The sequence below is a fragment of the Plectropomus leopardus genome, chromosome 5 (assembly GCF_026936395.1).
Source record: "Plectropomus leopardus strain MGB_pleo_1.0 chromosome 5, ASM2693639v1, whole genome shotgun sequence".
Lineage (NCBI taxonomy): Eukaryota > Metazoa > Chordata > Actinopteri > Perciformes > Serranidae > Plectropomus > Plectropomus leopardus.
The window spans coordinates 14,699,623-14,723,639 of NC_142180.1; the positions used below are offsets into that span (position 1 = coordinate 14,699,623).

At 40.2% G+C, this 24,017-nt stretch overlaps 1 protein-coding gene across 4 annotated transcripts in view; it reads right to left on the reverse strand.

Annotated features, from left to right (window-relative positions):
• The window catches only part of adamts10 (ADAM metallopeptidase with thrombospondin type 1 motif, 10), a 58,976-nt gene that overhangs the window by 12,300 nt on the left and 22,659 nt on the right, over nucleotides 1-24,017 (reverse strand). For all 4 annotated transcript variants that reach the window (XM_042483978.2, XM_042483977.2, XM_088077560.1 and 1 more), the window contains 12 exons: nucleotides 23,672-23,755; nucleotides 19,993-20,138; nucleotides 18,869-18,912; nucleotides 17,820-17,925; nucleotides 14,849-14,995; nucleotides 14,428-14,569; nucleotides 13,320-13,427; nucleotides 12,478-12,623; nucleotides 9,766-9,829; nucleotides 9,495-9,597; nucleotides 4,086-4,219; nucleotides 1,262-1,385 (listed from right to left, as the gene is read on the reverse strand). In XM_042483978.2, coding sequence (XP_042339912.2) covers nucleotides 1,262-1,385; nucleotides 4,086-4,219; nucleotides 9,495-9,597; nucleotides 9,766-9,829; nucleotides 12,478-12,623; nucleotides 13,320-13,427; nucleotides 14,428-14,569; nucleotides 14,849-14,995; nucleotides 17,820-17,925; nucleotides 18,869-18,912; nucleotides 19,993-20,138; nucleotides 23,672-23,755 — 1,348 coding nt within the window. The remainder of the gene's footprint in view (nucleotides 1-1,261; nucleotides 1,386-4,085; nucleotides 4,220-9,494; nucleotides 9,598-9,765; nucleotides 9,830-12,477; nucleotides 12,624-13,319; nucleotides 13,428-14,427; nucleotides 14,570-14,848; nucleotides 14,996-17,819; nucleotides 17,926-18,868; nucleotides 18,913-19,992; nucleotides 20,139-23,671; nucleotides 23,756-24,017) is intronic.

Genomic DNA, 24,017 nt, shown 5'->3' on the forward strand with positions numbered 1-24,017 from the left:
CCTTGAATTAGTCTGACTATTTTGGCTTTGACCCTTAGTGGCAAAGGTTTCTGTATTTCGTCATCTCACCAGTTAGACATTTTTGTTGGTATGTTCATATAAATCACTCTTCTTCTTCACCCTTGGATATTTAATCTCTTTAGGTTTCACAGGGGCTGCACGATAGAAACGTCCCTCACGCCCACCTGCTCGCTCTGAACTCTCAGGAGTTTCCGGCCATATTCGCACATGGTCTCAATTGAACATTACTTGGACTTTTTACTAGGAAGCAACAGGGTTAAGTCTGTTTAATGTCAGAGTGAATGACATTTGTGTTCTCACATACAGGTCCTTCTGGTAAAAAATTTCCAGTTTGTAGTGCCTATGTAAAAGGGACCTCTGTTAAACTTTGCAGCTTAGATTCCTTGTCTACAAAACTTATTTGTGGCGTACCTCAGGGATCGATTCTGGGCCCTACTTTTTTCTCTATGTGCATGCTTCCCCTTTGTCACGTAATATGTAGATTTATTGTTTCATTTTTATGTAGAGGACACACAATTATCTTCTTGTCAACCCCACACAATAGATGATCTTATAAGGCTTCCAATAACATTTTAAAGGACTATGCAGAAATTCACTGACATGTTAATATAACATAATAATAAAAGATATGTCCCCCGTGGTCATAAAAAAACTGCTTAATGTAGACACAATGATGGATAAGACTAGTGACTGTTACTATCTGTAATGCCAACTTTAAATCTGGGCTGAATCAACTCTCAACTGCTGAATATACACATCATTTATCTTTAAGCCCAGCAGGTGCTGAAATAAATGACCCTCCTGCAGCTATGTGGAGTTTTGTTGGCTTTATCAAATAAATAACTGTAAAAGTATGCTGCTATGGACAGAGTTTGCATGTGAACAGACAATTATATGATACATTTTGAATGTCTGGGGTATCCTAACTCACATTGCAAGGCAGCTTTCCAGGAGACATTCACAGTCCAGAGTATCAGAATCCAAATGTTGCATGTGCACATTTTTGGTACAAGAGAACAATTACTGTAAGTTGCATAACTTCCATGGTAAATGCCTCACATAATTCTAATCTGTTTCCCAAGAGAGCAGGGATTGGTCCAAATCCACTTTAAACCACTCTTCCCAGCTGCCAATGAAATCATCTTTATCTATACATGTACAAACATCCGTGGCAGCAGCACTTAAATTAAAACTGTTGAGATAACTGGTGCACTGGTGCTTGAGTGTTTTAGCTCTGTACCTCCTTCAGGCAGCGAGTCATTGAAGAGTCCCTCTACAGACACACAGCGGCTCCCGTCACCCCCGCAGACTCGGCAGCGGTCCTCACGAACGTCTGAACCGAGGACACGATCACAGCCAACGTGCTGCCAGAAGGGAGAAATGAGTGAGCTGCAGGGTCACTCGGGGTCAAGGGGCACAGTCAGTAAGTCGAGAGGTGTCAGAGGCCGGGCTGAGGGATTACCTCTAATGTCTTCCAGACCACTTTTCCATAACACAGAAGTATCAGATGGTAAGTCCAGATGTGTTTTCTGATCCTGTGCAGACATAATGCTCTTAGGTTGCTAAACTCATAGCTGTCGACATAAATAAGTTTTTATGATGAGCGAAGCAGGTGGTTTTACTCAAACTCTTTAACAGTGAACCTAAACAAACGTGCAGAGAATGAATGGCAACTGCGCTCAGTCTCATATATTCATGTGGCAGTTGCTTATTGTAGAGGGGGATAATGGCGCTGGAGTTTATTATTACTTTTACACTGATTAGATCACAGGTTAAGACTAAATCCAGAGTTGAAACTGTGATTACCCCCATGGTGATCTGGTGGTTTTATAATGTGAGGTAGTGGTGAGTTATTAAAGGTTAAAATAATTTAGGTCCAGACTTACAGCATGCCTCTTGTGTCTAAATGCTGACAGTGTTTCCCAGAGCTTATTGGGAGCAAACTTGGAAAAGTCAAGGAATTTCACAGTCACAATTTTCAGGCCTGGAAAGGTCATGGAATTCGTAAAAATAATTGAAAGTTTTGAAAATTTCATGGAATTTTGTACTGTGTAATGAAATCGTTAAAGTTATCTTCCAGGGATAACTTTCCACGTAATTTAACACAAGGGCGATTTTATTTCCTGTAGCTGACGACATACTGTAGCTCCAATATGCTTTGATGTGTGACAACGTTTTGTTTACCATTGCATAAGTTTCCTAATTTTCTCCCCTAGCTGAAATTACGTTTGAATAGAGTTTGAAATGGGCACGAGAAAAAAAAACGTCATGGGTCCTTGAAAAGTTAATGAATGAAAAGTGGGTGAATGTCATGGTTTGTGCTTAACCATCAAGGAATTGTAAAATCCCTGCTGCAATTAAACTTAAAACATTTAAATGTTTTTTTTTGGCTTGGTATTTTCTTCAACATTTACATTTGTATCAGCATCATCTCAGTTTCCACGTGTTCCATCTCTCCCTCCACTAGTTGCAGTGCTTTGTGTACCTTGTGTATATTTTGTGCATCTTTGCTATATCTCATATTTAATCTTCTTTTTGTTTCCCATTAGAAATATGGTAAAGATAATAACATCATAATTCTTCAGGCGATGTTGGCCAAAGTAAATATTACAATCAAGAACACAACATAATCATTTGATTTCTGAGTGTAGTGATCTCGTAGAAATCTCTGAACTGCACTCATGGGTTCTCCTTCACTCACGGAGAGGAGGTTTAGTGACAGGTGCAGTCCAGGAACTGACTGCATCAGCACAAATTTGCTTGATGCTGTTTTCCTTGTAAAGATGGCACTCTATATTGTGTCCAAGACATCTGTGAAAAGTGGTTTCTGACAGATGTGCCTTTTGTCTACAGCTGCATGTTGTGTTTAATTGGACTACTTGTTCCCAGGTCGTTTTTCTACGTCACAAACTTCTCCTCCATTCCTCATTGTCAGAACAATCTAAGAACTGAAACCAGCGCCACAGGAGACAGAGATTTCTCTGAAGTGTGTAATATGTACATAAAATACGGGAGAGGTGAGATGATAGAGCAGAATGGGAGGGAGGAAGAAGCTCTGACTGGATTGCAAACAAAAAAGTTGCAGGAAAAAGGAAGCGAAAGAGAAAAAAAGGGAGTGACATCGAGAGAAAGTAAGAGAGTGTCAGAGAGGGAAAGTGAAAAAGAGAGAGAGATAATAAGAGCGCAGTGAATGAAAGCCTGCCTGCAGTGCAGACTGACTAACAGCTGAGCTGGAGGGTCACTGAGTTCCTCCGGAGCAGAACAGAGCAGAGGGGAAAACAGAGGAGAGGTGCAGGAGGAGAGAACATAGAGGAGATGTTGATAAACAAAATCCTCTTTTTGGATAAGTGCAGCCTCCCTCAGCTCCTCAGTCTATCTAACCTCTGAGACACTGAAATAAAGTGCAATTATGGGGGGTATGAGGCAGGAAAGGGGGAGCAGTCACATAAAAGTCTTTTGGCACTCAGCAGGAAACCACAAAACAACAAGCTGAAGATTTTTTCTTCTGTCCTCACATCTTTCTCTCCCTGTCTAAAGCTTCGGCTTACTTTTTGGAGGAGAGCTACTTCCAAGATAAACAAGTGGAACCAACAGATAGGGAATCAACAGCATCCACGTTAGCTGTGTGCTATTACCAATAGTGTTTTTTTCCTTTGGTCTATGTCCTTTAACAAATGGGCCATGTGGGTGTCAAAATGGGTTCCAGGAACCTGCTGAAGGTCCAGGTGGCCTCCACTTCAAAATCAGCAGCAGTTAGATGTTTTGTTTTCATTAACAGCAGAGATTAGCAGAGCGCATCGGTAATGGGAATCTAAGATCGCTGCCAAAGTTAAGACAGTTTCTCAGTTAAGCAGCTGATTGTGATGATCGTCAGCAGTCAGTGTGTAAACTAGACCGTGGCGGCGGTCCAGAGTCTAGAGAGCGAGCATAAACAATATTATCTCAGTCTGGTGTTGATCCTCCGCCCTCACATGAGGACGTCTAATGGCTCTAATGCATTTCAATCAAAGTCTTGCATGGGTGCTTACACACACACACAAACACACAGAAAGGTCTTATCTCACCTTACACTCCCCGTTTACACAAACATCCAGAGAGTCGTCTCGGCAAGGTGTGCCATCCACCACAGCTGGAGCACGCTCTGTGTAGAAGTTGTATCCTTCTGCCAGGCAGTTGAGAGAGCAGGGCTTCACACCACCTACACACACAGACACACAGACACACAGACACACACACACACACACACACACAGACACACAGACACACAGACACACACACACACACACACACGGAGCATACAGTATTAGAATACTGGATCCATAAACATTAGAGCACACAAACATGGACAAAAACACATTCAAGCTTGGCTGCATTCACAGCTCCAAATGTAACTACAGTACACAGCACATGTTCTGTATGTCTGCACTATTCTGTACATCATATACAGATGTACAGTCAAAAACTGTACATGATGTTAAACAGAAGGACACATGGCATGCTCATCAAAGTCTTCACAAATTTTTTTTTTCCCCCTATTTAATTTTTACATGTTTTGATTTTTACTGAACTTTGGCACAAAAAGAAACAACAGTTCTCTGATGCAATACGTAGATAGACTTTATCACCTCAGTGGAAATTTGTCTTTGGCTTCACTCAAACATAGCAAAGGTACATACAAACACATAACACAACACACCACTGACAACAGACAAATTTACAAAATAGAAGATACAATAGTGAAAACTGGCAGTGAGGAGCAATACATTTTATAAATAATAAAAAAGAGCACATCTAACAATACAGTTCCCTGATACAGTCATTGAACACGTATTCATTGTCTGAATGGCATAAGGATTAAAGGACTTCCTATAAATAATAATATGAAATACCATAAAGATTAGTTGATGTAAATATAGGTCCAAAATTGCTCAAAGTGGACCTGTAATTGAGACTATTTTATTTTTAATTTTTTCAAGGTCAAGATTTAACTTATAAATTAAAAGAGACAAGATTCCTGGGAAAAAAAGCACAAACATTTCAACAGATACACTTGAATGACAACTTGCTTTTATTTACCTGCTATCTTGCAGTCTGAGCTACTGCAAATACTCAAACTGTAATGAATTTGAATACACCTAATGAAATAGTCACTGCAGTCAAACCTCCTGCAGGCTAACTGCCCGAAAACTGAATTCCTGCACCAAGCCACAGGTCCACTAGTAGCTCTGCAAGTCCTGCTGGGTGTTTAATTTGGCTCCTCTGCCTTTTTGAACACCTGATTTATGTTGGACCACTGAGACTAGACATGAAGCCTGCTTTAAATATTAATGTGACAATAAAAGACATATTAAAATCTATTTAGGAAGGTTGTTTTAAATTGATGTAGTAAATAGTGATATGTGTCATATTAATATGTATGACCTTCTGCACGTGTTCTGCCAAATGCATCACATCCTTATGAGGCGTGCAGAGCGGGAAGAGTCTGCGGGGGAGTATGAAATGTTTTTCAGTGCTGACAACCACAGAACAAGCAGCTGAATTTGATTAGGTCCCTGCTTCCCTCAATTACACACACAAGTACCAAATGCATACAAATACTGTATACTGTACATGTTCACAGGCAGAGCACTGCGAATTGGCAAAGTATATCAAGACACTGACACCAACACAAAGGTCAGTGGTTTGATTTACACAACTTCACACTAAAATTTGAACTTAAACTAGAATGAAAATATTCCATAACTCATTTTGCGACACCTAGTGACAAACTCGATATACAAGCAAATATAATAACTAACAAGAGTTAGAAACAACAAACGATTAAAGATTATACTCACCATTGCTTGAGCTGCTGATAATTATTCACTTAATCACTTAGTTTAAAATACAACAGAGTAGTAAAAAAGCATCTAAAAGGTTAACACTTAAATTGTCATTTCTGATTTTTTTCAGATTTTTTCCCCAAGTTGCTGCTAAATAACAATGTTTATTTATCTATCTGTCTGTCTGTCTACCTACCCATTACATTTTGTTTTGCGAGATTAAGACATTCTGTCAAATAATGATCCCAGCCAGACAGTGACAATGCTATCTGATCGGGTGAGCCAAATGTGACATAGTCAAACAACTTATTTTGGCAATCAACAGTTCAAAAGCAAATGTATTTATTACTTTGCTATCATATAAGACAAAGAAAAGCAGCAAATCCTGATATTTTGAAATGTCTTTTATCAAAACGTTGCCAATTTAGTGACTAATCATTTGGCTCTTGTTGCATATGTGTGTAGTATTTAGTGGCTCCACTAGTGTGTGATGTAAGTAATGATGTAATTGATGTCTAAATACAGTGTGACAGAGAAAATCCGTAAATATACACACTTGTTAAAACACACACACACACCCATACACAGACAGCAAAGTATGATGTCCACTTGCATGACTGTATTATTATCATCCTTTTACTCTCTATTTGCTTTGTATTGCTCTCCCTGTTTACAGCATGACACACACACACACACACACACACACGCACACACAGGCAGTTGCTAAAGGTCTTCTCTAGCCAAGTGGTATATATCCTTCATTCATCTGAGCAGCTCGCCAGCAGCTCCACTATTTGAGTGGCTGTTGACATCAGTCTGGGCTGTGTTTGTTTGTGCTGGCAGCACTATAACAGGTACAGTATGTACTGGGAAGACGAGAAAAAGAGAGAGAAAGAGAGTATGTACTGGCACAGCCTGCAGACGATAAAGTGGTCAGGCCACGGAAAACTACAATTCCCATGGTGCCTAGCTTTGGCAGGGCAATCGCAGCTTGCAGCAGGCTGTGTTGTGTGGAGTGTGAAGGTTAAATGTGAAGGCAGTTGGAGCAGCAATGTGGAGCAGCTTGTTTGTTGGAAAAAAAAAAATCAGCTTAGACGACAGACCTTTTTTAATGAACTGTCCTTGGCTGCCTGAGCTGAGGGAGAAAGCTGCCTCTGTTCTCAGCGTCAGAGAGGGAGATTGCATAATGGTGTACTAAATAAAGTCAGAGAAGGAGAAACCAGAGCAGTGAGGACAAAGGTAAGAGAGCGAGAAGAAGAAAAGAAGCTGTTTTCTCAGAATTTGAGGGTAAAAGTGAAAGGAAGCAAAGCTGAGATGAGAATTTGAGGAGACTGAGAGGCCTGCAGAGGACAGAGAAGGGGCTGGGCGGTGTGATCTGGCCTTAACGCAGGGCAGAGTCTATGGCACTGCTCCTATTTTAACAGCTGCAAGGGATTTCCATTGTAAAATCAGCTGACTTGATGAAAGGAGCACTTGTTGCCTGAAGTTGGAATTGGCTGGCCGGCCATCTCTGTAAGCCATTATGTTATTGGAGGGCTAGATTAAAGGCAGTTATGTCGTTGAAGCTATTTATCTTTCACGTCCAGCGTAGTGCTCATCAGGAGCGAGGAATTCTCGCAAGGCATTATGGGAATTCATGGCTCTCTGCAGCCAGCATCTGCGGGCCAGACAGGAGGGAGTCTGCAGCTTCGATTCACTTTCTCCTCTCTCTCTCTCTCTCTCTCTATGCATGCACAGGCACACACACACACACACACACACACACACACACACACACACATGCTACTCTCTGTCTCCTGACTTCTGTTTGTCTCCTGTCATCAACTCTTGGCTCAAATCTGTCTGTCCTGTTCACCTTTAATGTTGTCAACTTTTCCTCTAAATCAACTTTTAGCTTCATCTCATCATCTTCAAAGGAAATTCTTATAACAGGGGGAACAACAATAATATGTTAATTTATCACAGTGTCACAGAAGATGCATATTTGGTTTTGTAGAAAAAACACTTTTGTTTAACTTGCTGTTTGGGAAACCTGCAGGCATACTAATGAATAATCTTTTATTTTTTTAATAATTTGACGGCGTAGCTGGTGTCCTGGTAGTCCGGGGGTTTAAGATGCCGACGGTGTAATTCATATGATATGTAATGAAAGAGTGCCCCATAACTGATGTTGTTACCTTACATACTTAACGTAAAGTTATGTAGGTTAAATTTAAGAATAAAAGAATAAAAAATGGTAACAATGTACCTTAAAATAAGTCCAAGTTCACTTGGTTTCAAATGCTTAACACCTGTCTCCTGGGGGCAAGTCATTGTTTGCCCCATGCACCACCCCAACGTGCCTCTTTACATGAACTTTGGTCCCATAACCACCATCCTTTACTGCCATCAGCACACTGGTCAAATGATGACAGTGTCCGGATTATATTAGGGAATACATGCATACATACATATGTTAACTAGTGCTGTCAGGGTTAATGTGTTAATCATGATGTGAATAAGGTCCGCATATAACATTTTACTCTTCTTCAATCGCATGAATTGCTGGCTGACATTCCTGTCTTTCAGAGGCTGTACTGGGCTGTGTTCTATAGTGGTATTGTACTGGTATCACGTAAAAGTAGAAGACGTGACAATCCACTGGTACCAAAAATGTCATGCTAGCTTCCCAGATAGGAGGCTGAATAATGCTCCAAGTTTAGGCTATTTTGGCGATGGAAAAATGGCATCAGAAGGATCTCTTGACTGACCTCAACATCTCAAGATATCTGAATGAAAATAGGTTATCTGGGTACCCATGAGTCTCCGATTAACAGACATGCCTTTAACAGACTTTATGCTGGTCCCATGCAGTTTCCTGCTGTCATTTGTTTCCTAATGAAGACGATCTGGTAAGAATTTCTCTACCTTGTAAATATGGACCTCATTACTGTTTTACAATGCAAAATAATGGAACTCAAAACGTGTTCTTAAAAAATACAATTAATCGCAATAAACTATTGAAATTTTGCGATTAATCGCATTTAAATTAATCGACATTTGACTTGAGAACTTTAGTTTCATGTCATCTCGCCTCTGTTTTCCCTAATTCACTATCACCTCTTTTTTTAATACAATCAAGGAAAATGCCTTTAGTTTTCACCACAATCTAAGAATACCCAGTTAAGTAAATGTACTGCTAAAGCACATTATTATATAACAAGTAGAGCTCTCATTTTCTGCCCGAGCCCAACTGCATCTGACCTGACCCGCCAGCTGCAAGGCGACTTGGTTGCCAGCCTTTGCTTCAGCCTCCCCAGCAGAGGAAAAGACATCCAGGGATGAGCAGTGATTATCATCTGACTGAATTGTTATCAATTATGTATTTAAATGTAAATGTACACTGTCCTCTGAGGGAAATATCTACTTTGCTCACCAGCTAGTCGCCAACTCTGCTGCTCAGGTGGTGTTGGGATCAGCTTTTTCCCTAAAACAGCTGTCTGCTGCCAAAAAACAGTGTTAAGCTGAAACTGTATAGTTGCGGGATTTCCATAGAGCTGAGGGCAATGTTAGGGCAAATCTCCGGGAAGAGATCATCATGGTGCAAATAAACACATACACACTGTAGAGAGTTACACACACACCCCACACAGACATCGGTTACTCACTCACCTCCTCTGTATGGCTTCCAGGTGTAGAACTTTCCCCGGAAAGGAACGCTGTCGAAATCAGAGCACTGAATCTCCCGGAAATCCCGAGAGCCTGCAGGGCACTCCTGTAACACACACACACATACATACATGTTTTTAAACAATATATACAAACACATGCAAATCCCATGCATTGACAAACACACAAAACAAATTAAATTAAATAGTATTCATGATACTGATTACTGTATGTTTACCGATCAATGATGACAATGAAAAGCAGCAACACTCACGTCAATATTGCAGGACCTGAAGCGCTTCCTCTCCCCCAGACAATACTTTCCACCAATAGTTGGCCTGCAACCAAACACAAAGAGAATCAGGCCAGTCAGTCACATCTGAGTACAATTTAACATCACATAACCACACCACACTGGCTCCTGATCTCCGCTTTGTCTGCCTTCATAACTGTGTTTTCAATCTCACTGTCTGTCTCTTTCATTGTTTCATTGTCTATCAAAGACCGTCATGACAACACCTCCACATAAAAAAATAATAATAAAAACTGCTGAGAAGGAAGCCAGAGCCAGCCACTGTCAAACGGCTGCCTCTGGTAAACTTTCAACAAATTTAAACAGAATGGAACCGAAACAAATGTGCAAACGATGCTCAGAAAGGATACGAACGAAAACACTGTTGGCCTCAGATTTGGGTCAATTCATTCTCAGTCTAATCAATTCAAGATGAGGGATCTGGTAAGCGTGATTCAAAAGCGAGTCTGCTTGTTGTTTGGTGATGATTCAGGCTATCTGAATTATTTCATACACGATAAAAAAAAAAAAGGTGGAACTGTTGCTTGAAATAAATCTCAGTTCTGGTGTTTTCTGCACTGACGTTGCATGTTCTTTAAGTTCTCTCTGAGCGCTCCAGTTTCCTCCCACAGATAAAACTGCAGTTTTCTCAGGATGCAACTCAACTTTATCTATGCTGATTACAATTCTTACTCTGACACCTAAGGTACTGGCTGATACCAGTGGGTTTTTTTGTACACTGTTTGTTACTGATTTGGATCCTTCTGTATGTAATGTAGCACATACATATATTTTTAGATATGCGTATTATAACTACATATAGAGTGTTTAAACTTGTCTTTCATAACAGTGAATATAAACAGTACTTTATGTGGATCACTCCCTTCTGGTTGATATTTCAACTGTACAATACAGCCAGTATCCACACAGATGATGATACTCTTTTGCATTAATGCTTCACTACCTTACTGTATAAATCATTTGCCTTTAATTTTTTCTCTATAATTTACAGAACAAAATAAAACATCTTGCTCCCAGTGTAATGAAGTGTGATGAAAACATTATAAGTTCACAAATGCTCAATTTGAATGTATGCTTGAAAGAGTTAAGGGTTGTTATATATAGTCCCGAGGCTACATCAGAGAGTGACTACACTGTATGTGAGGAGGAACAAAATCTGCAGTCATTCTGTGCAAATATGCATCTTAAAATACAGCTGAAGCTACTATGATGCCACGTTCACACCGGCACTGGAGCGCTGTGAAGCATGCTGAGTACTGCTCACTTACTTTTGGTGCACATGTTAACTATTCAGGCCATCTACGCAGGATGAGCTCCTCATACGACTTGTGATTTGTTGTGATTACAAAAGAGCAGAAAAGCAGAATGCTTGCTGACCAGCATTGAGAAATGCGCCTCAGGTGTGACTGGCCAGACAACTGCTGACATATCGGGGGACTTTTGGGTCCAGTGTGAACATAGGATGAGGCTTCAAACTGTCTAATTTAGCCATGTTAAGTGAATATCTTAAAAAATACAGGCTTTTTTAGCACAAACTCCCTCTTTGTGTTCACATGGTGGCTGTTTCCTTTCTAAACCATGGTGAAGGGATACGTCCTGTACAGCTGAAGTTTATTATCATTTTTGGACAGAACGAGGAATGTGGGTTTTGTCCTCCAGCTCTTACAGTGTACTCACTCTATTAAGTCATCAGCACGCATGGACATAAGGAATAATTACAACGACCAGTAACTCCTTTGATGAAGACATTGGCATGTGAGTACTGTAACGAGACTGATTTAAAATAATTTACCTATGTTATTAAGTACACTATTATATTTGGCACAATGCTACAATTGCAATCTCTTCTAGGTGGCTGAATATAAAGAAATTAGCCTAGACTAGACTAATTTCTCTGTCAGGGCCCTGAGACACCAGGCCAATAGTCTGCCGTCAGGTGAGCCTAGTTTTTGCATCCCACACCATTAGCACTAGTCAGTCGTTGTTGGCTGTTTTGCTGTCAAGTCAGCATTTTCACTCAGCAACAGAGACGGTGGAGCCCGTTGATGAATGAAATCACTCTGATTGGCAGTTCAGTTAAGCACACAAGAAGAGAAACAGAAGTGAGGAAAGCAAACAAACTACTCAAGTCCAGAGGGAGTGAAGTCAAAACAAATTTGTTATATCAGGTAAGATTATTTTTCCAGTCACTGAGCTATTTGTTTATATTATTGTTCGCTAGTGCACAGTAATTATGCTTTGTTCTTTCAACACTGGGTTGTGTATTTATGTGCACGCTGGCTAACTAGCGTTTTGAATTTGTCTCATCAGTGTTTTGGTTTACCATTTTGAATGACAATTACAGACTACTGCTGGTACTGATAAGGAGAGTCATGTCCTCTCACACAGGCACAGAACATATGTGCTAGCTGCCTGTTAGCTGTAGTCTTTGGGGTGCGTTGATGTACAACTTTTTGGCCGAGACACAGGCAATGTAAGACAATGCAACAGCTGGCCTTCGTCACCACTTTTTCTTTTATGTAGGTTTGGTGTGCAGGGACCTTTTCACTCAAAGATGTATTCTATTTGCTAATTCTGAGACATTTATTCATTTTAAGCATGCAACTTGACCACCATGTAGTTTATCACCACAGGATTGATGCATTTTAGACTCGTCACAGTGGAGACTCATACCTGGGGCTGTCACAGTGTCTGATAGACGAGGAAACTCCTCCTCCACAGGTCCTGCTGCACTCCTCCCAGGGTGACCACAGACCCCAGCCCCCATCCACACCCTCCGGACGAGTCCCGTACACCACACACACCCTCTTGTAGCACCACTGCAGCAAAAACACACACACATTTATACACATGTTCAGAATTCACCCATAAACAATGACAGTGTCCTTTTTTCAGTTAGTAAGTACTTTAAAAGTTTATAAAGCATACTGTCCAATTCTTTGGAAGAATATAAGACAAGATATCTTTCAATTCCAATTAGGGATGGGAATCGTTAACTTTTATTGATACTGATAAAATTATCCAGACTCCTTAATGATCCAAGTCTTTATTGATACCACTATCAATACTCATACTGGTTTTGCTTTTATTGCTTATTAAGTGAGTGTTTCTTTTATATTACTGGGAAAAGATTTATCACCCAAACGACTGTATTATTCAAATTTCTCAGCAAAAACTACATTTTCTTTTTTTTAATGTTACATTTGAACACAACACGATGACTTTTTATTTACGCTTGCCCAAAATTCATTTTACTGAGCCAACCTTGAACACATCATAATAAAACCGTAACCAACCTCGTTTATTTTATCTATCCAAACAAAACAACAGCCAAGATGAGTCAGCGTTAAGTATGCTTTTATATTCTTGTAAGAAACAGGAAAACCAGTCCCAGATTTATAAAACCATTCTACCTAAACATGCCACATTTAGCCTCTTTCTTTGAGGACACATTTCCCCGCTGTGTGTTACCTATAAAAGTATAATGTAAGAAAAAGAATGATTTCAGTATTTACCCCTTTCTCTATGGTGTTGGTCTGACAGATGGTTCCCTCAGCAGCAGGAATGCTGCTGGTGATGCAACGGTTGCTCTTGCTCATGCACCAAAGTTCACTGCAGACTTCCTGTGTGTTGAGTGAAAGACAAATAAAAACAACCCGTCAAAGTGTTTCTATATAAACTCATTATTAAGATATAAGAGCAGACGCACTCTTGTTCACCTTCCTCTCTGCTCCCTCTACAGCGATGCCTATAACACATGGGATTATGTTTTATTGTGGACATATGCTCTGACCACATAGTATTGATAGTAATGAGTCTATAAAGCTGTGTGCTGCTCCAGATGTCCATTCGCTCTGAACCTGGCCCTATAAAAGTTGACCATGCAATAAAGTGGATGCTATTCAGCGAGGGTATTGCAAGATGTTTCGTGTTGTCAGGGAGGCCGACTTGAAGGAGAGAGTCGGAGGAACACAAATCAGAAGTGAGCTGTGAGGTAAATGACTTGCACGGAGATAGAGTCAGCTGAAAGAGAAAGATAGAGTCAGCCTGGTTCCATCATAACTAAGAAATTACGAAGGTGGCGGTACTAAATTCAAAAGGGTACTGATCTTATTATTTCAATCTTTTCTTTAACATTAAAGAAGCATCAGCTCTGCTTTATGGCACAACTGACAAAGCCTCTTAAACAAGTGATGAAATGTCTTAAAAAGTGAAACAGCAAGTCCAGTTGCCCTGATTCTGGATTTTAAGATATTCTATAACCTAGATGGCTGAAGATCTTCACTGGCAAAAATTACGAAGGTTTTACAAAAATAACTTTTTTTTATTATATTTGATTCATTAAGAGCTACCTGTGTGACTGTTGGGGTTAAGACACTTTTAGACTTAAAATTGGAGTCACCAATGACTGTATATATAGATGGACAACACATCTCCACTTTCTCCCACTGTACAAAAATTAAGCCAAAATATCCTGTGTCAGGCGCTGCCAATTTGAGTAGTTTTGCATGCTGACGTTAGCTCAAAGCTCAAATAACTTGAGAAGAAGCATTAATGAGAAGAGGGGGAAAAAGTAAGCTGAAAGGCAAATGAAAAGTAGAAAAGTGTAGTCAGCGCACTCACCGCATATTTACATTGTCGAGATCTGACGCCGTACTGGAAGCGGCACTGTTCGTCTGCGTCGTAGGCCTGACCCGGCGCTGTGGTTGGGTACACAAACTCCTGCTTGGGGGGGATGTTGTTCAGACAGGAGCCCATACCTGAGCTGAAGCATATCAAAAAGCAGATTACAATATACAGAAATGGTTCAGTTTCAGTTGTTTATTCTCAGAATATCCAAAGTAAAAGAGCTTTACTGAAACACCGAACAAACAACGGACACTTAAAATGAAGTGGATTTGCCTTCTGGCAGGATCAGTCCTTTACTAATATGCTTCTTTGACCATCAAAAATTTGACTCTGACATCCAATTGAATTTTTCTTTCTCAAACCTCTAATTACCAAATTATTTGTGGTGCTGCAGATATCTGATAGGTTGACTCACTCCAGGAAGCTGGTGATGTAATCCCGGCTACAGGCGGACCAGATGAACGGGTTTGTCTTCATGGTGATGTGGTCAGCCATCAGCTTGGCGGTCTCCTGGCTGCGGGGCCCGCAGGCGTTCCCCATACCGTCATGGTTCATCCCAAACCTAAAACCCATGATGAAACCGTGACAACACTTTGAGGCCGTGTGGACCGGTGATAGTGCCCGCAGCAGGGACGGAAAAAAGATTACTGTGGATATGCAAAGAACAGACATGTTGCGGTGGCTTGATTGTCAGAAGTTGTCTGACGAATGAATTAAGTTAACATCAAAACACACAGAGGATATATGACCTGAATTATAAACCCAAAGGAAATATGATTATTGACATTAAAGTGGCAGGTCATCAGAGAGTGAAAAAGTATACTCCACAACCGTAATACATGTTCAACTTCATCAAGCAAAAATGTATGATCAGATGTTTCATGATGATTATCATAATGGTCTTCAGTGCAGTCAGTTTTGTTCATTTGGACTCGGAGCCCTGCTTGTTTGTATTACCAAACCACCATGACGTCGCGCTAACAATTAATTTCAGGTAGACAACTGGCAATTGATTTGAAATGCTGGAATTGTAAACTTTTATTTTTAGTCATTTTCAGATTTAACTGTAACATTGGGTGTATATTTAAACACAGTGGTCTTCTGCTGTGCTTATGTTATTTACTGTGTTGCTTTGCTGACCAAAAATGGCTATGAGGGTATTAGCTGTTTCTTTCCAGTTTTTATCAATGCAAATAAAATATTCTGGACCAGACGTTTGATGAAGCCACCAAAGAGTGAGAAAATTTTGATTTTCTAGACCACATTATTAGTCAATCAAGAAAATATTCAGCAGATTTATTATTAGTGAAAAGAACCATCAGTTGCAACCGTAATCAAGTTTTTTTTGTTTTTTTAAAAAATATGATACATTATTAATATTTTCATTGTTTTGTCTATAAAATATTGAAAAAAGGTGGAGCCCAACATAACATAATCAAAATGCTTTTTTTGCCACTGTATTTGAACAATAGTCCTAGCCCCAAGGATTTGCAGTTGACTACCATAAACAAGATTTTTGATTAAAAAAAGACAGACAATTTATCAATCATCAAAATGGTTGCAGATGTAATTTTAGAGGATTGAGTAATTGTAACAGGATTACTTCTGACACTTTGAAATGTAATTTACATGATAAATGTAAGAGCTTAGAAACAACCAGCTGAGCTCTGGGTCCCCAGACCAGGACTGAACCTTACTGCTAAAAATACTGAAATAACAAAATATGAAAAGTTTCGTCCAGAAGATTATTAGATTATTCAACCCGACTGGGTATAGGAACATAAAAATGACATGATATCCTGACAGTTTACCAAACAGCATTAAGTTACAGCATGAGTGGTCGATTTGGTGCTTGTCATTCATGAAACACGGCGATAACACAAACAGCAGCTGTGTTTAAATGTTCTGAAAGCTTTTCATCCCTCAGCTGAGTCATTTCTGTGTCAGTCAGTCTTGTCTTTTAATGTGGGTAACCTCCACCACACACAGGCCTGCACTCAATCTAATGCGGCAGAGTGATGTCAAAACAATTTATATGACAATTAAAAACAAATGTTAATTGTGTTGAAGCACATTGTATATATATCAGCACACTGTGTCCAGTCATGCTGGCTAGCAAGCCTTGTGGTCTGAGTACTCGAAAGCTACCTGTGTTAATCATTAGGGAGGAAGGACCCCGAATGATCGACCATCTGTCTTCATACTTCTCAGTGTGGACATAATGCAATTGGACACTCAATTACCCTGAATGAGGAGGATACTCCCCAAAAATAAACCAACTTGATGGTTTTCTCAGGAAAAAAAGAGGGATAAAATCAGTAACCTGTCTTGATTTATGGTATTCATGACAGAAATAAAACATACAGACAGATAACATTACTTGTTAATAAGTGATACACATCAGCTTTACCGGGCAAATGAGTAAAACAGTTTCCAACTCATTCAGTCATGAACAGAGGCATCTCCAGGTGCTGCGCTGACCCCACATGTTACTAATTCCACACATAAATAGTGTGACGGAAAGAAAATATACAACCATCGGCACATTCTCAATAGATGGGAATGACTCATGGCGTTAGAGATTACATAATCTGTCTCTGGAGATCTGGAGGTGTAATCCTAGGAGGGAGGGATCGTCTCAGACCATAGCACAAGAAAAGACACACGAGACACCTCAGGGAGTCCTTTAGAGACATTTCGTGTTTCAGCTGCATTTTAAGAACAGAAAACACAATTCTGATAAGGATACTGTGTTTCCTCTGTTTGACAACACGGGGTTATGAACTCCTCAATGACAGTTTTAGTGCTTAAGAGAGTTGTATGTGACATTCAACACAACACAGAGGTGGTTGACCTGGCGGGTAGCAGCTAACGGCGTTAACTCAACAAATAGTGCTAACAACGGAAACAGTGCTGAGAGAGCTAACATTGTTAACATGAGCGTAAACCAGAGGAAGGGGCGCTGTACTTTGGCGACAACGGTGTCCCGATATCAACCATAACCACCATATGAGCGCAGTGCAGAGTGGCGGTGATTAGCTACCTAGTGGGACACACTCCATGCATTAGCATGCGTGAACATGCATGTGCTGATGGATTGTCGACCAAAACAAATAACAGAAAAGCTCAGATTGCAAAACACACATATGACGTCACTTTCTGGTCAGGACGCCATTACTCCATTATACCTTTAAATAGCAAATAGTTGTTTGCTGCTATATTAATGCTCTGCCTGCCGTAAAAGGCTCCTAACACGTCATGCCTGTTGTATACTGTTTAATGATACTCCTTTTCATATCTCAGAAGACAAACAAACAAAAAAACGAGATGAGATGAGAGATAAGCCTAGAAATAGGAAGTCAATATCATGTGTGTGTTTTACTTACGTGTGTCCTATCTCGTGGGCGATCGTGAAGGCTGTTCCTAGGCCGATGTCCTCATTGATGCTGCAGCTTCTCTCTGGCTCACACATCCCTCCTACAGGAGCCAGACCTGTCACACACACCACACACACACACAGACACACACCAATATGAATATAACTCATTTGACTGTAAAACCATTCGTATGATAGAAAAACATACAAGGTGACATACAAAACCTTCCAAAACTCGATTTCTGGATGAATGAGTGGGACTTAAAATGTTTATGGAGTACTCAGGCTGACAATCTCAGTTGAATTATATTCAAAATATGAAGTATCTGGTTTTCCAAAAAATCCTGTTGTAAGTGTAAAAGTCCAGCACCGTCCTCTTTGGGATATCATTACAACAATAGTGCACCCAACGCACCTTCCTATATTTGAACCAAGTCATGCTTGATTTGTATCATCATTGGTGTGTGTGAATGAAAATATGTCTGTGTGTTTTGGTACATCTATCTTTGTGAGGACCCATTTGAGTTTCAGATCTTGACAGTGAGGACATTTTTGCCGCTATGTACTTCAAGCTGAATCTTTCCAGCTGGTCAACAATGCTGTTAGATGTTGATATTTGGTTGAATTTAGGTTGTGACATCGGCAAACCAAATTCAATGTCAGGACGTCTGATGTTAACATGAGTTAACTTGCAAAACTTCATAATGTTAAGGTCCACACTGTGAAATTCTGACATCATCAGAGATTTAAAATATTGTCAGCCTGTTATTGATTCCAAACAAAACTAATGTCTGCCCAATTTAAGAGTCTAACATCTTTTTGACGTCATATTGATGTCAACTGGGCAGTTTTTTGAGGGTTAAGACTTAATTTTAGGACTACACTTAGAATTTTGCTTGGGTTCAGGTTTAGTGTATTCGTTGAGGTTAGGCATTTAATCATGAGGGTTACAGTCAGCCTCAGGGGTGAATGGGAGTGTTTTATGTCAGTGAGAGTTCTCATAAAGATAGCACAGTGAGTAAAGTGTTCATAAAGTACAAATATGTGCGTGTGTTTTACCTAGGGTTTCACAAGGCTTGTTCTTTTGGATGCAGATGTCGTATCTGCAGATGGGAAGAAAAATCAACCAGGCTGTTAAACTAATAATTATATACTCTCACACAAACAGAAGCAGCATCACTTAACAGATGTAACCACACTGTACATATGCAGACAAACATGTGCAAACACAGCTGACATGGACATGCAGTACATTCATGGTGACAGACGCATTCACACAGACGTTATGTTCGGACAGTGGACAGCAGTGATAGCAGACAGATATAGATTTAAAAGAACAATAGCAGGAAATCATGGACGGTCACTGTGGTGTCATCCGTCTGGACAGTTTCCATCCTCAACTTGATAAATCTGTCGTAAAACCCAAGCGTTCTCACAGAGCCACCACCAAAACCAAAAGACATTTATCTATCTGTACTCTTACATAAGCTTATAGCACATTCTGTCAGGAAGAATAGGAAAGTATTTGTTGCAGCTCAGCCCGGCCCCGTCACATTCAGATGACTCTGACCAAACCATGGTGGTGTTGTTTGCTGCTGCACATTCCTCAGTCAATAGCATCAGTGTTTTATCTGCTTAATATGCATCTGCCACTGTTGTTTCCTCCAGCTGTTTCAGTAACAGAGAGCACAGTAAAAGAAGATTTAAAGAAAGCATCGCTGTCAGATTCAATGCAGCTCTGCTTTGATTTCTGCCGTCTCCATTTTCTTGGAGCTGATCTCCTAATAAAAAAAAAAACTTTCATTGTTTCTCACTCCCTACTCATATCTCTCTTTTTTCGCTTTTCTCTCCAGATGCTGAGCTGGGCAGAGCTGCCTCAGCTATCGTCACCTCAGACAGGACAAGATACAGCCCAGCTCTTTTGGACTTGGCTTAATGAAAACCTATGAGGATAGGGGCTGGGAATGTAAGAATTCAGCTCAGAGGAAACACTGTTTTAACCCTTACGTGAACTGGGATATGGACTACATATACTTTTATGTACGAGAAGTTGCATAGGGACCTTTTTTGTTTTAATTTCACAAAAACATCTTCATGACTTATTTATGAATGAAAAAAGCTCCTGAATAGATTTATAGTCTAAATTCTTTTGTGAGAAAGGTTTGTCTGCTTGTATTTCTGACCTGGTGATGAGCACAGCAGTGTCATGATGAGCGATCCCGTTGTCTGGTATGGCGTTTCCGTAGCTGCTTCGGTGCTGGATGGTTTTTTGCCACTTGCAGAAGCTGTCTAAAGACTTTCCTGCATGGTGATTGATCTCTAGTGTTGGCTGAAAGAGAAACAAGAGAGGAAATACACAGTCAAAATCAGATATAAATGCACATATTTAAATCTAAAAACTAAACAAAAAATGACATTACAACTCCAGCAGTTAAATATTTATAACTTATTTAATAATATAAGGTTATTCAAGTGTCTACAAAGTGGAGATTTTTATCAGATGATAAACCCAACAATGCATTGATAGTCCAGCCCAAGTCTTCCTGTATTGCAGTGTTTCAGGCTTATGTTCGTGTTACTGATCTGGGAAAACCATGTATCTCCACCAAAATGGAATGAAATGAAATGAATGAAGCATTTATACAGTAAACTTCCCTTTTTTTCTTGTGTGTGTGTTTTTATATGATTCTGTGCCCCCCCTCTAGACATTTTTGCAGGTGAGTTCTTTTTTTCCTCCACAGCAGTTTGTTACTCGCTGGGTGGATAATTAATTTTTCAGTCTGGTCAAAGCTGATCAGATCAGATTGATGGATGAGACGAGCAGCTGCTGCAGAGGTGAGTAAATGCAAACTTTTATACCCAGCGCAATTAATGATGAAGTTTTATTTCACTGTGACTGACAGTTTTCTGCTCTGTCTGTGCCCAGAGTGGCTTTGTGCTCTGGGAGTGTGGTGAATGAAAACCTGAATGGTCTATAGCGTATATTTCAGTTGCACTCCTAATGAATAGTCCAGCTACAAAAATATATAATCAACATGTTTTGATCATGGCAGGCACTTTGTACGAACCCTGTTTATAATAATAAATAGACATGGAAATCTCACTTTTTATAATATAGGACCTTAAATTCAGAATGAGCAAATCTGGAGATTCAGTGTTTTCACTAGATGCTAACTTCATTTGACTGTATGTTATGCATGGAGAGACATTTCTAAACTTTTGGATTCCAGGGTTAAAAAGCTTAAGAAACCCCACTCCGCTCCATCAGGAAGTAAATGTAGAGGCAGGATCAGAGTGGAGGCACTTTCTAGTATTATGAGAGTGCAGAGAGGAGAAGGAGAGGAGGGAGTGCTCTGCTGGCCACAGCTGGCGAGAACTCGTAACCCAGGAATGCATGTGGTGACATAACTAGTAATTGTCTCATCCCACAGTCCCTCATTTCTGGGCCCACTGCTGGCCTGATTTTATTTTCCAGGGGCAGCTTGCCGTTTTCAAACCTGGAAACCGGCAGCAGAACCGCTCGCCGAGACTTCTCTCGATCCTGTCCCGACCTCAACCTCAACAGTCCATGGAGAAAGAATAACAACACTAATACTGCCCACCGCTAATGATCCTAACATTTACTTCCTTACTCTGTCAGATGACGAGCACATCCGAGCAGTAAATTACGGGGCTAATTTTGAGTCAGTATGAACAGTATGAATCATAAATGTTCCCTAATAAGACATCCATGGGGGAAACCTCAAAGCCACATTGTAATGTCCCTTTAATACAGAATGATTCATCTGTCAGATTGCTAGATGGTCAATATTACGACGGAGCCGGCTGCACCGTCTCACCACAGGCTGTTAATGGCAGGCTAATAAGGTCAGTTACTGGGTAGTCAGACAGCCTAGTCATCTCCTGTGCTATGCTGGGAAGGTCATGCACTTTTTATGAGCTGAACCCCTGCCTCGTGGTCAGGTGTGGATTCTGACAGTATGCCCTTTTAACCTCAAAGCATTCATTTATATTAGAAAACAAGAGTCTTCAGACATGATAACAGCTCTGTGAGGCTTTGCACAGCAATGCATGGTAAACATGGTGATACTTAGTAACAATGTTTTCTGGTTTCTCTTTTTTTTACTGTGGGAGCACTGTAACATTTGCTAACTAGTATCACACAGAGAGTACAGTTGAGGCTGATAGGAATGTCCTTACTTAGTCATAAAACAAAGTAATGGACAAACAGAGAATCACAGTAACGCTTCCTGAAACACGGAAATCAGTTAGCATTTCAAAACCTTCTGTTCCATTGTCTCAAAGTCATTGCTTTTTTGATGGGTTTTTAGTTAGAAGCCTGAAATAAGGTCTGTGGTTAACACTAGCTTAAGAGACTTTTACATTTTCTTCTATGGCATAAAATACACCTGTAAATAACCCACTCACAAACTTTGAAGTCCTTTTTCATGCCAAACTGCACCAAACATGAATTTACAGCCTCGCAGTGTTGGCGATGCGATCGTAATACAGGTCATTTTAGCCTACCAACAGCTTTTTTTACTTCTGCACGTAGGCTTAAAAAATCCCAAAAGTGGTGTTCTTTCTGAAGATTATCTTGCTAAATAAACTGTGTAAGTATCATAGACGTTTGTTCACCACAGAGCTTATTTTTTGCAATGATCCAAAATTCGATGGAAAAATCACACAGGCTTTTTAATAAAGGAACCAGGGCAATGTTAGCTTCAGGGTTGGCCTACAGAAAAACATCATCACTCTTCATCATCATCATTCTGTCCAAAAGGATTGGGAATTATGATGCATTATGGGGCAGCACTGCCATCTTGGAAGGACAAACGCCCGTAGCTAATGGTAGGTACCAGTCTAATCATCTGTCATGATGAATTCATCATCAGCAGTGAATAAGTTCACGCTTGAGACAAAAGCCAATAAAAAAAGAAGCTTTCGATAGAGGCAAAGGAGCAAAATATTACAGAATTAACACAGGGTTTACCACTCAGTCATTAAATTGCAGCCTGTCTGAATGCTATCAAAACATCAGCTTAATCATGGATAATTAATCCACTGGTATCTAGCAAAATGAAATACACATCACATCCAATAACTGTCAAGACATTTCAATCAAAACCCAAAAGTCAACCTTATAGTGACGCTAGAGAAAAGTCATAGGACCACGAAAGTCAGGAGGATTCATAGTCTGGGGATAATGAACGTCTGAGCAAACTCTTATGGCAATCCATCTGTAAGCTATTGAAAATTTTCAGTCTGGACAAAAGTGGTGGACCAAGTGACTGAACAACACTGCTATGTCACTTGCGTGGTTAGATAATATTGGTAAAATGACAGACCAGACCTCAAGGAATCTGGTGAATTTGTATCCTGATGGTGTTCTCTTGGGTCTTAGATGCAGATGCTTATGTTTTTTGCATCAGCGTCTAAATCTAACTTGTCTACACCCTGGATGTGCGTCATAGCGGTGGTCAGAGAGGTCACTGTTCACCACAGGAAAGAGCAGGACAGTCACAAAGCTGCTCTGTCTGACAGGTACAAACCCCCCTCATATCCCGACTTTTCCACCTTTCCTCACCCATCTCCCTCTTCCTTGCAGCCCTGCGTCTCTTTCACTACAGCCGCCATTCACAAGACCCACTTACACACACACACACAAGAGTCCACTGGGATGTTGAAGGAAAAGACACTTAAGCCAATAATTTGACACAAACAAGGAGGTCATAGATGCTGGTTGGGGAAGAGTTTTGTGCTGTCTGGACAGAGAGGTAAAGAGGACAAGCATAGAAAGTCATACAGAGAGGAGAGGAGCAATGTACAACTTTACTACAGTTGCTGATTAAATGTATTTACCTGGTCTTCCATTAGCAGGATGAGCCGCGTCACCACAATGTTGACTGCATTCCCCAGGCTAGAATCCTGGAACAGTTTGGCAACCTGACCTCCAGGGAAACAAGAAAAAGCCAGTCTTAAAAACAGCTGATGCACCGGTTCAGCACATGACGCCAGCGCTGAGAACACTATAAATAAACAGTAATAAACCATCATAATTTAAAGGTCCAGTGCAGGATTTAGGAAGATATATTGGCAGCTATGGAATATAATATAGTATATAATATATTTGTGTTTTCTTCTTTACAAACACCCTAAAATAAAAATAATTGTGTTTTTGTTGTCTTAGAATAAGCTGTCTATAGCT